Source organism: Ursus americanus, chromosome 14 (assembly GCF_024610735.1).
Source record: "Ursus americanus isolate L20-20 chromosome 14, mUrsAme1.1.p, whole genome shotgun sequence".
In the NCBI taxonomy this organism is placed as follows: Eukaryota; Metazoa; Chordata; class Mammalia; order Carnivora; family Ursidae; genus Ursus; species Ursus americanus.
Window position 1 is genome coordinate 4844703 of NC_142140.1, and position 13018 is coordinate 4857720.

Below are 13018 nucleotides of genomic sequence, written 5' to 3' on the forward strand. Positions count from 1 at the left end.
AGGTTGAAAAGAGATGGATGGTCCCTCGGACGAGGGGACTAGGAGGTCCCCAGAAGCCCACTTGCCGGCTGCCTCCTTCCCCTCAACTGATCCTAGTCCCTTGAACCTCGCGCGGCTCCCCGAGTCACCACGGCCCCTTTAAATGTGCGCGGGGACGCCTCGCCCCTCGTCTTCTGCGATCCCTGACAGAGCAGAAAGGGGAAGGAAAAAAAAAAAAAAAAAAGCCTTCCTCAGAGCGGGAGGAAACGTCTAGGAGGGGGCGGAGGCGCGGCGGCGGCAGAGGCGCGGCGCCCAGAGCGCTGCGCGCCCGGTACGGAGCCGGGACCCGGAGCGGACGCGACGCCGCGCGCTGCCCTGGCCGCCGCCCCACGCGCGGCGCACTCGCGCCCCCTCCCCTCTCCCGCCCCCGGCCAGCGCGGCCCCGCCCCGGAGGCTCGCGCCCCGCGCCCCCACTTGCCCCGCGCTCCGCACGGAATCTCGAGCGAACGCGACGCCGCGCGCTGCCCCGGCCGCCGCCCCGCGCGCCCCGCGTTCGCGCCCCCTCCCCTCCCCGCTCCGCCCCGCCCAGCCCAGCCCGGAGGCTCGCGCCCCGCGCCCCCACTTGCCCTGCGCGCCGCGCGGAGTCCGGCGCGCGCCGGGGGGCGGGGCGGGCGCCAGGGCGTGCGGGCCCCGCGGGGCGGCCATGGAGTGAGGCGGCGCGCGGACTCGCGCTGGGACGGACCCACTGACTGACCGACGGGCGGCCCCGGGCTGCGCGTGCTGGAAGATGAACAGAGCAGGTAGGAGGCTCCGCTCGACCCCTGGCGCAGAGGGACGCGCTCGAGGGGACCGCGCCAGGCGCTCCAAGTTGGAGCCCACGGGGCGCCTGGGGCGAGCCGCCGAAAATCCCCCGACCTTCCCACTCCGCTCGGCTGCGGCCGAGATATGGGCGGGTCCGGAGTCCCCCCGCCGAGGAGGCTGAGAATCATCCAGAGCCCCTGTCCAAGACGCCCCGCCTGAGGGACGCCCCCTCAGTCTCGGCGAGGCCGCACCCTGGCCGCGTACGCCCTCCGCCGGCTCCCACCGCGACCCCGGTGTGGGGCGCCGCTCCGCAACCGAGAAACGCTCCTTTCGCGAAGGCGGCTTGGTCGCGCCCCCGAATCCTCACCCCGGGTCCTCGGGGTTCCCGCCCGGCCCTCGCTGGCCCCCTCCGGGGCCCCGGGGGTCCTTCCGGAGCTCTTCCCCACACCGGGGTCTATTCCTGGCCTCCTCAGTACCCGGGCGGCGCACTCTTTAAGACGATTCTTGCTCCTTCCTCTCTCCTAGACCTCGAGACTTTGGAGCTCACTCCCCGGAGGAGACTAGAAAGCCCTAAATTACTGCCCCCCCCCCGCAGCTCACCCCTCCCTCGCAGCGCCCTGGCCCGGGGCCCTCTTTGTGCCTCCCCCGGGGGACCAAACGCCAAGGGGGACACTCCTCACCGAGGCTGAGCCGCACTCCAGACGTTCGTTCCCTCCCATCCCTCGAGTCTGCCTCGTGAATCTGACTCCGCCAGTTCAGGGATTCCGGGAAATCCACAGTGCGTTTGATAGTGAATACTAGGGGTCCCATCAGAGGAGGGCCATTTAACAGATTTAGTAACTGAGACTCAGATGGGCGATGCCTGGAATCGTTTTTTTCGGAATTCCTGACTCCATCCGCCCCGAGGGCAGAAAGTTCTCTCCAAGAGGCGAGTTTGCAAGGCAACAGGCTCAGCTAACTTAATTTCCCTGCCTCGCAGCGATGTTCACTCTTTCTTTTTCTTTTAAAATTGAGCAGAAGGCAGCCCCCTCCCCGACCAACACCCTTGTCCGAAGCCATACTCCAAAACACACATCCCTAAAGAAACAGGAAGCCACCATTTTGGCTGTCTTAGAACCATATCCTGCTGCCTTGTGTGTGTGTGTGTGTGTCGTGGATTTTTTCTCTTTAAAGTCTTTTTAATGAAAAAAGTCATTGTCTTAGGAGTGAAGTGCAGATGGGAGACATTTGGCTGGACTGATTTGACGAAGGAGACACTCGGGGACTTGGGAGTGTGGAAGCAGCCGTCCTGTGTCCAGGCCCTGTTGTTGCTGGGCATGTGGATGCCTGGACAGTGAGGGAGTGTGGGTCACAGCTTGGGGGTGGGTGGGAGCAGGGGTACCCCTTCGGGAGAGGCTGGAACAGAGTCCCAGTGCCCAGCCAGCCACTCCTTGGAGGAAGAAGGTCGCCTCCTGCCTGTTTCTGGCACAGCCTGAACAGAGCCAGGCTAGCTTTTTCCTACGCTCCTAATAAAACTCACTTTAAAACAATGGTGAGAGCGGTTCCAGTTTTCCCACGTTTCCCTGCTTGAGGCTTGGGCAAGCCCTCCCTTTTCTGAGAATCTGGGGGATGGAATGAGCCGGAATAAACTGAGAGGCAGGTTTGATCCCAGGAAATCTTAGCAGTTGCGACTCTTGGGTTTAGCCATCCTGGAACTTGCCTCCAGCATAAACCTGGTTACTTTTTCAGTGTGATGGCAATGATGGGAACCTCACATTAATGATTTCTGTGTGCCACGCTCTGAATTTCAGGATCATGTAACACACTGGTTCACAGACTCCATGGGACTGAATTTCAGAACTACCATATACTTAGTTATGTGACCTCAAAGAGGTTTCTTCACCTCCATGCCTCAGTTTCTTCATCTGAAAAATGGGGATAGGATGATATTTGTCATTGAGTTCTCATGATTAAATAAAGCTTTAAGGCGTCTGGAACAGTGTCATAAGCTACCAATGAATACTGGCTAATATTTATTGGTCACTTACTATGAACTAGGTGCTGCTTTTAAGTGTTTTACTTCAATCAATTCAGTTTTCACAGTAACCTTATGAGATAAGTTCTCTTGCTGTCCCCATTTTCTAGATGGGAAAATAGCTGCAGGGATCTTATGGTCACTGAGCCAAAATAGGATTGAAACACACACTGTCCAGCTTGAGAGCCTGCTTTTTTATCCAGTGCTGAAGACATAAGTAGGTGCCCAAGAAATTATAGCCAACTGAGTTTTTTAGGTGTCTTACGTCCGTTATTTCCTTTGAACTTTTCAATATCCTTATAGAAGAAGGAGGTATTTATTTCATTTTACCAGGAAAGAAACAGGCTCAGAGCGGTGGAGTGTCACAGGATGACACAGACAATGTGTGCCAGAGCTGGAATTAGAGCCCAGGTCTGTCTGAGCCTGGGGCCCATGCCTTCCCCACTTTGTCCCTGCGGTCTTCCCAGTGTGTGCCCTGTCGTGGATCACTGGACTAGCTTAACAGCAGCCTAATTAGAAATCATCAGGCTTGGCTTGGACATTCCAGCAGGCACCCAGGAATGAAAGTTAAATTAAGATGCAATTGGAAGGTGAAATTGGAAGATAATTACTCTTGGAACATATGGCTATGGGAGTTCCAGGGGGAATATAGTGAACCGCAGTTGAAACAGACTCAGGGGCTGAACAAGGGGATATCAGGGGACACTAGAAGAGCCATGAGTTTAAATATGGTGTAGTTGGCCGGAGCAGAAGACCCTTCGTGACCATTTAGTGCAGCGCCCTTCTCTACAGATAGGGAAGCTGAGGCTCAGTGAGGGGAGGGGACTTGCCCAAGGTTACACCTCCAATTAATGGCAGAGCCAGGAGTGGAGATCAGAGCTCTTGACTCCCAGTCCAGTGCTCTTCCCAATTCCTTCTCATCTAACCTCTACATAACTGACAAGGGAGCAGCAATGTGTGTGTGAGTGAGTGACAGATACTTAATTAAAATAGGGAAAATATAAACTAGTAAGGGGGGCTGGCTGGGGATGATTTCAGTCACCAGAAGCTGTTAAAAATCTCTTCCTGCTGCCATTGTGGTTCCTTCATTGTCAGTTAAGTCAGTGAAAGGATATTCTGCATTTGAGTTATCCTTACGCATAGCAAATTGCCCAGAGGTCTGGGCAGAGAGGGTACGACCCCCGCGGCTCTTTGATACTGGGAGATGGAAGGTTCACACCACAGCCAAAGGAACCTAATAGGACACAGCAGAGGGTCCACCAGCTCCACCCATGCTGGGTTTTGGATAGTCAGAAAGTTAAACTTCACCCAGAGGAGGAAGCCCCAGCCCAGATTTATCCTGTAATCCCCCAATCCCTGCCATACTGAACTCTTTACTATACTCCCAAAAGGCTTGCATCTAACTGCCTTTGGGCCTCTGCACATTCTATTCCCTCTATCTGGGATACCCAGCCTCTTTTTTGATTATGAAAATCCTCCTTGTCCTTCCACATGCACCCCCAATGCTATCTCTTCCAGTGGGTCTTCTCTAGGCAGAATTGGTCTGGGACCCAGATAACCTTGTACCAAGGATAGGGGCTCTATTGGTTTCCTTTTTGTGAGGGAGGCAGGGAGGGAACAGAGCTGAAGCTCTCACATAACCTTCATTTTCTTTCCTTCCTCCCCAGTGTCTTTCCCTGATTCCTTATAACCTCAGGGCCACTGGGGCTCCCTTCTGGGCTCTGCTCTTTTCTTTGTTCACACTCATTCACTTGGTGATCTCACCAGGCCCAGGCCTTAAATTCCATCCGAGTGATGGATAGCTCCAGCCAGACCTCTCCCCCGAGAATCCAGACTCCTATATCCAGGAGCCCACTTGATATCTGTCTCCACCTAGGTGTGTAGTAGGGAACTCAGATTTAACATGTGCAAACTGAAATTCTGGCTTTCTCACCCCAGCACCAACTGAATTCCCCAATTCAGTTAGCGGCAACTTTACTCCCGGTTCCTATGACTCAAAACCTTGGTGTTGTCCTTGACTTCTCCTTCTTTCATACCCCATGTTCAGACTGTCAGCAAATTCTGCCTTCAGATTTGGAGTCTGACTCTTCTTTACCACTTCCACTGCTGCCAACCTGGTCCAAGCCTCCACTGTCTCATCTCTCGCCTGGATTATTGTTAAGAGCCTCCTCATGGGTGTCCTTGCGTCCATCCACACCACTTCCACTTATTTCAGCACATTAGCCAGAGTATGCATGTCTGTCTTCTGCTGGGGGCCCTGCATAATCTACACCCTCCCTGTGACCTCTCTGACCTCATCTCCTGCTTCTCCCTCTTGCTTGTTCACTCATCCCTCCCTTCCAGCCACTCTGGCCCTCCTTGAACACATCACCTGAGTCCTGGCTTTCCTCACATCTTTCTAATCTTTGCTCTAATGTCCTCGCAGTGAGGCCTATCCCAATTTAAAACTGGAAAACAAACAAACAAACAAACAACTCCTACTCTTTTTTCATAGACTTTATGATCATCTAACATACAATAATGTAATATGCTTCTCCTTCTTATTGCTTATCTTCCTCTGCTAGGATATAAGGTTCACCAGGGACAAGGTGTTTGTTTTTGTTTATTGATTTGTCCAAAGATTCTAGGTGGGTGCCCTGCACATAGTAGGGGCTCAGTAAATATTTGTTTAATGGAATCGGATTAATGGAAATTAGATGGGAGCAAATGAAAGCCAGTCATTCACCTTATGGTCAGTTAGTACTTCTGAACCCTGGACTCAGCCTCATGTAAATTTCACACCTGGCTAGCTGTCTCTGGTCTATCTGGCCTCAATTTCCTTGAATTTTACCCTTCTCTGCCTCACTGGAAGCTGGGAGCCCTGCGTCTCCACTGTAGAAGAAAGCTCAAGGGCAAAAGGGTGAAGGCAGAGGTTCAGGTGACTAGACCAGGAAACAGGAAACCCACGTTCTACCTGGGGCCTGCTCCAGACTTGCTGAGAGCCGTATGCCTCGCCTCTATGTGCCTCAGTCTCCTCATCTTTCCTGAGGGGTCAGACAAAGCCTTTCTGATTCTGGCATCCTTTGATCGCAGAGGGGATGCAGGTGAAACACCCTGAACCTCAGAGCCGGAAGCAGGACATGGACACCAGATATTGTCATTCCTAGGGGATCCTGTGAGGAAGGCATTTTCTTGCAGGATCACGCCTCAGACGCCCACTATAACCTTTCTGGAGGAGACAGCGCCCACAGATCAATAGCTTGATTGGATGAAGGAGGGGGTGGGGGTGATGCAGCCAAGGTGATGGTCGTTTTTCATGGCCCACCTGTCCCTTTGTCAGGTCTCATGGTGCTCATGTGAAATACCACCTGCTAAGTATGAGAAATGAGAGTCCCCACCCTCAAAGAATAATTTCATGCTAGTGCCTGACACCTGATTGGGAGCTTGAAGCTAATATTATATATCAGTGTAAAGTAATACTTACACCAGGGGAAGATGTGGAGTAGGTGAAGAGTGACATTATTAGAATAATAATAGCTTCTCTTTATTGAGTACTTCTACTTGAAGGCCTACTGCTGGGCACTTTTTAAAATATATATCTTTTAATCTTCATAACCTCTTGAGAGTAGGTGTTCCTATTGTACACATTTTACAGATGAAGAAACTGAAGTTTGGTGTCATTGCTTATAAGTGGCAAGCCAGGATTTGAACCCAGGTCAGCCAGGCTCCAAAGGCTCACTCTGTTACTCTACAATAACAGAGTAGTTAATGGTTAGCTGTTTAAACTCCCCATAGTTGGGTGGGTGGTGGTGGTGGTAGTTGTTGTGTGTGGCGGTTTTTTTGGTTTTGTTTTGTTTTGTGTTTTACTAATTTGGACAGATATTTTTCTAAATTAGAACATATTTGCCTATGGAAGCAAGGAGTTGGAAGGCCACTAGTATTTTGAAGACTCTGTGTTATTATCTGGATGTCAGTGGCTGGCCTGGGTGTTAATGTAGATGAACATAGGTGTGGGTTACGGGGTTGGTGCGGTGGGTGCTTTAGCCTTTAGAGTCTTGGCATCTGTGTCTCTTCTCTCCCTCTCTTACTGGCAGCTACCACAGTTTACACCTGGCAGTGTTCCTGTTCTGACTGCCAATCCCTACCCTCCTAATTAGCTGTACACTGGAAAACCAGACCACTAAGTTCATTATTAGATTTATGTGCAAAGTGCAACTCAAGAGGCTCTGAAATCAGGCCCATTCAGGAACAGGGTGCGTGGGCACCTATATTCTTGCTATTCCAGGCCTTTTTAATTTCCTTTGGGGCCTTCTCAGCTAAATTTTACATAGTTCTGCCAGTTTAGGGGAAGTACTTACTTTGGCTTCAGACGCATTGAAATTGAGGTGCCAGTGGAACAGTACCATGGAGATAGGTCAAGACCAGTTAGCACTGTGCTGGCCAGAACCATAGCCACCACCCAAATGTGGCCACTGAATAGTTGAAATGGGGCTAATCTGAATTGTGATGTGCTGAGAGTATAAAATACACATTAGATTTGAAGGACTTAGTACAAAAAAGAATGTCAAATATTTCCTTAATAAATTTTGTGTATTGATGACATGCTGATCCAGTCATGATCATTGATTATGTGATGATATCAAAACGATGGTATTTTGGATACATTGAATTAAAAAAGAAGTATTGTTAAAATTAATTTCACCTGTTTTTTACTTTTTTAATGTGGCTATGAGAAAATTAAAAATTGCATATGTGATAATAAATGTGGCTCACACTGTATCTCTGTCAGAGAGTCCTGAACTACAGATGACTGGGATTAGGTGCTGCAAGGGTTTACCTGGGAGTCAGATGCACAGGGAGGAGAAGAGTTTGCTGACCTCTAGGACCTCTGCTCCATCTCCCTTCTGTCATGAGCCAGGCTGGCATTCTGCAGCTGCTCTGTGTCAAACCCAGGCTTTGGTGGGGATGGCACTGGGAGATGGGGCTGGCTCAAGGGGAGACTTGCATATCGTCATCTACGGGCAGTGGGGAGCCAAGCAGTGCATTTGAAGCCAAGATGTCAGGCTGGAGTTGCCTTCCTGGAAAGCTTCATTCCGTACTCTGCCCACAGTGTGGCCAGGGGCTTGGAGGCATGGAGGTGTGCTTGTAGCAGAACAGATGAACTTGGAAGTAGGCAGCTACTCCCTTGACCCTTGCACTTGTCCAGATCCCTCCCATTCTGCAAAATACAGCTGAAATTTCACCTTCTCCAGGAGGTCTTCTTTGTCACGGTAACTCTTGCTTCTCTGACTCCTGGTGCGTGTACATTTGTACCACATCCTTTATTCTGATAATGGTCAAATAGATTCTCAGCATCCATAAGGCAAGAGACTTTTTGCGAATATCAATGTTGGAAAATACCATATGGTTTCTCCCATGAAATCTGGATGCCCATGAAATTTGGATGCAAGGCAGTTAGCTAGACACCAGTCTTAAAGCATGTAGAATTCAGAGGTGACCCTCAGAAGAGTCATGCATCACTGTCACAGACCTTTGGTGTATCGTTCTTGAAGAAATGAGATAATGGCTATTTAATCATAATATTCCAAGGGTCTACAGCTCTATCCTCCAATTGTTCTGTTAGTCTTGCCTCCCTGACTCAGCTCCAAGTACTCAGCAGAGGTATTCTTCTCTTCTCGATTCTAGAAGATCTTCCCGTCAACAGCGCTATGCATATAGATAGTAGGTATACAATGAATTAACTGTAGAATGAATGTAAGGTGCATGAGGGTGGCAGGGATGGTGACTGTCAAGTTCAGCATTGTCTCATGGGTACGGCACCTAGAAAGCAATTAATACATGGTTGTTGGATCAATGATTACAATGATCTGCACACCTTTATTTGAGTATGTCATTGAGTTGAGTTTTGTTAGCTGGACTATGTACAGAAGGAAGATCTATTCATTTTGTCTACAAAATGACTCGTTAGTAGAGGTGAAGGGATTTTCAAGATGGTGGTGGAGGACATAAAACGAAGACAGAACATAGTAGATTGGGCTCACGTAGGTTGGGAAACTATCTTAGTATTTTCTTGAAAATGCTAAGTGGGAGACTGAATGGAAATAAGAGTAACTGTACTTTGTATTCTTGTTTTCTCTATTTTCATCCTTTAGATTCACCAAAACCACCAGTTGCTCCCAAGCCAAAGACTGCCAGTCCTCTCACGCCAGTGACAGCACCCAAATTTCCGTCATCACCCCGGCCTGATAGTCTTCACAGTCCCAACTCCATGTCTAGGGGGCCGAAACCCCCCATTGCCCCTAAGCCCAGGCTGGCGACCCCCAGTGAGTGGAGAGCCAGCGTGTACGTGATCAACAGCTTGAACAAATGCAGCAACGGGAAACTGCTCTGCGTTGACAGGGGGCTTTACGAAGAGCACCGGTCCAACTTGGAGTGCTCCGAGTCTGAGGCTGATGAGGATTACATCGTGGTCCCCAAAGCTCCACCGAAAGAGGATGAACCCAGGGATGGCAACTCTGCAGAGAATGCAGTATTGGTGCCTCCGGATGCTGCTGGGGAGGAGGAGTGCCAGGAGGGAGGCAAGGAGAGTGACCCGGAGGGGATGGGAGCTGCTGAGGACTTGGCAGCCCCAGCTGAAGTGGTGCTGAGTGAAGAGGCTGATGGAGGCATAGCCCCTACTCCTGAGAATGTGGGGGTGGAGGATGGTGCCTGTGACCCGGGGGCAGAGGAGCAGACCTTTACAAGCAAGGAGGAAGAGAAGCTAGTGGAAGAGCACAACGTGTACAACCTGGAGGACAGGGGCCCTTGGGATGGAGAGGCAGTCCTTCCAAGTGATATCATGCTAACTCAAGTTGATTTAGAGGGTCCAGCAACTCCCAGTGATGAGGCTGGACCCCCTGGGACACCCAGGGAGGCAGAGGAGGGTGGTGAGGAAGGCTCCACCAACATGGAAACAGGGGCCCCGGATGAATGTGTGGATTCTGACAGGCCCCCCGAGGGGGATGCTGAAGAAGACAGCAAGGAACCTACAGAGAATGAGGGCTTGGCCACGGGTGTCCAGGAGACAGAGATGGCCTCAGACAGCCCTGAAGTCTCAGAGGAGGGGGGTGAAGATGCCACAGCCACTGGTGACCAGGATGAACCACATGACCAAAATGAGAAAACGGACCTAGAAGAAATGGCAGCAGCTACCCAGGAGGCAGCAGAAGACCCTCGAGCAGGTGAAGACCTGGTACAGGATGAACCTGCTGAGGAGAGCTGCCAGATCATCCCTTTTGAGAACGATGGCATGGACGACCTTGTGACTTCACTCTCAGGAAGTCCCTATGAGTTCTTTCCGACTGAGAGCACCTCTTTCTGTAGCGAGAGCTACTCCTCTTTTTCCAAGTCAGCAAAAGACTTAGAGTCACAGCAGGAACCACAGTCTGGAGAATGTGGGGAGCAGGACCCCATTGTTGGAGCTTCCTGTGGCTCTGGGGAGGGCCCCTCTGTCCCTGACGTGGTGGTCATGCCGGAGGAGGAGGACGCCGTAGATGATGTGCTCACCAACCCCTACGAGATGGGAGTTGACCTGGAGCAAGGGGCTGACCCTGGGGAAGGAGAGAAGCCTGAGACACAGGCTGCATCTGACATGCTGAGTGGTTATGGCACGAAAGAAGAAATGAGCTCTGATGCTGAGGGTGGCCCGGTCTCCATCGACAGGAAGAACATCATCACGAGGGCCCGGCCCCACTCCGGGAAGGTGGCTGGCTATGTCCCAGAAACTGTCCCCGAAGAAACTGGATCAGAAGCTGGCTCATCAGCCATAGGCATTAGAGGTGCCACCAAGGAGGCAAGAAAGACCGTTCTATCATTGGAGGGGAAGCCACTGGAAACCAGCAGAGCCTTGCCAGCAAAGCCCAGAGCCTTCACTTTATACCCCCGATCATTCTCTGTGGAAGGCCGAGAGATTCCAGTCTCCTTGTATCGGGAGTCGGAGGCATCGGGCTTGGATGACCATAGGATCAAAAGGAAAGATGACAACCTTTCTCTGCCGTGTATGATTGGCTCCTCTGGGAGTTTCTCCCAGAGGAACCACCTTCCGTCCAGCGGCACCTCAACACCATCTTCTGTGGTCGACATCCCGCCCCCTTTCGACCTGGCCTGCATCACCAAAAAGCCCATCACCAAGAGCTCTCCCTCCTTGCTGATCGAGAGTGAGCCCCCAGACAAGTACACCAAGAAGAAGAAGTCATCCTTCAAGAGGTTCTTGGCGCTGACGTTTAAAAAGAAGTCGGAGAACAAAGTGCACGTGGATGTCAATGTGTCGTCTTCTAGGTCGTCTTCAGAATCCAGCTACCATGGGCCTGCGAGGGTTCTGGAAATTGACCGCAGGAGCCTCAGCAACTCCCCACAGCTTAAGGCTCGGACTGGCAAGCTCCGGGCTTCCGATTCCCCTTCCTCACTCATCTTCTACAGGGATGGCAAGAGGAAAGGTGTCCCCTTCAGCAGGACGGTGTCCAGAGTGGAGTCCTTCGAAGACCGCTCCCGGCCCCCCTTTCTACCCTTGCCCCTGACCAAGCCACGGTCCATCTCATTCCCCAATGCTGACACTTCAGACTATGAGAACATCCCAGCCATGAACTCAGACTATGAAAATATTCAGATTCCGCCTCGGAGGCCTGCGAGGGCTGGGACGTTTACAAAGCTGTTTGAAGATCAGAGCAGAGCCCTGTCCACAGCAAATGAGAACGACGGCTACGTGGACATGAGCAGCTTCAGCGCCTTTGAGAGCAAACAGCAGAGCGCAGACCAAGAAGCAGAAAGGTACTGTGAAATCATATTTTCTTTGTTCTTGGGCAAGTGTGATCATCCGAGGGGGAAGCTTAGGTGTAGGGGACAGAATGGACTTGCTTTTTAGCCTCAGGCTCCATTCAGTTCTAGCTGTGTGACTCGGGGCGAGTGGCTTTACCTCTCTGAGTCCAGTTACCTGATCTGTGAAATGGGATTCCTGCTGCCTCACGGCAGAGTGTTTGAAGAGATCAGAGATGATCATCTGTGTGAAAGTATTGTCTAAAATGTCAAATACAGTGTGAATGTGAGCATTTGTATTTCCATTATTTGAGAGACATTTCTCATCTAGGTAGGTGGGTTTGCTAGTCCCCTCCAGGAAAGTCACCAAGAGAGAAGGTCCTCGTATGTTGCCAAACTAAATATCTTTCACCATCCGGAAAATACCCTAAATTGAGATTGATACCCTTTTACTGTGTAAATATACACTCTATTCAAGGGAACTAGGAAAGACAATCTATTTAAATTGTTTAAAGAGCTAAGGGTGCCCTGAGCTAAATTTCTGAATAGAGGCCTTTAAGAAGTACATCCAACCTGATTTTTTTTTTTTTTTTTGGATTCATTCACCTTGGAAATAAGAGTGAAACACTGAAATTATTGACAACAGTGGGGATTTTCTGACCCCACCTTCCCAAGACAGACTGAATGCCCTTATTGATCATCCCAAGTAGATAACCGCCAAATCTTGTGTTCCTTGTACCTTGTAGATGCAACTTAAAGGCAATGCAATTCAGCCTCAACCATTTACTCTCTTTGGAATGAATGGAATTAACTGGAATTAATACAAGTGAAAATGGTGGTGATTTTAAAGGATATCCTGATTCTGACCCCTTGTGTGCAGTGACTTCACCCAGTCCCACACAGCTGCTGCTGCTAGGAGTTCCCGGGGCGCCTGCAGTAATGAATAGATAAGATGATTTGCAATTAGCAGGAGCTGTTGCTGGAGTGTAGATGCTAGAAGTGTTTATGTGGTTTATTCTCCTGAGTTTTTTTACATGGTTCCCCACCCTGGCTCCATCTTCTCCCTCCCCCAGATCTGGGTGAGGCTGTTAATTAGTTCTTTCCAGAATGAAAGGGTTTGCTGGGGCAAGGGTAAACACTAACACTGTTGGAGGGACTGAGTTTAATTTGGAGAGTGTAGACGTGTGCAAACTCTACAAGGGTGAAAGCTGCACAGCCGACCAGTTCATTGCAGTAATAGTTATCAGCAGGGTTTGACAAGATCCAGACCTAGCTGAGTGCCTCCTAGCATTAAGGAAAATGGAACCAAGCTCTGAAACCAGAATCACCCTGCTAGAAAGGATCTCAAAGGGCATATGGTCAAGGCTCCCACTCTAACAGGCCTTTCTCTAACCCAGTCTGTACTTGAATTCCTCAAGCCACAGGGAACTCACAACCTCCCAGAGCTGCCTCATC

The 13018-nt window shown here is 50.7% G+C and overlaps 1 protein-coding gene across 3 annotated transcripts in view; it reads left to right on the top strand.

Annotated features, from left to right (window-relative positions):
* The first annotated feature begins 544 nt into the window (after positions 1-544).
* The window catches only part of FGD5 (FYVE, RhoGEF and PH domain containing 5), a 120569-nt gene continuing 108095 nt past the window's right edge, over positions 545-13018 (top strand). The window contains exons 1-2 of one of the 3 annotated variants that reach the window (XM_045812477.2): positions 545-779; positions 8926-11578. In XM_045812477.2, coding sequence (XP_045668433.2) covers positions 767-779; positions 8926-11578 — 2666 coding nt within the window. In that variant the 5' untranslated portion in view covers positions 545-766. The remainder of the gene's footprint in view (positions 780-8925; positions 11579-13018) is intronic. The other 2 variants (XM_045812476.2, XM_045812479.2) reach the window with 2 other exon arrangements.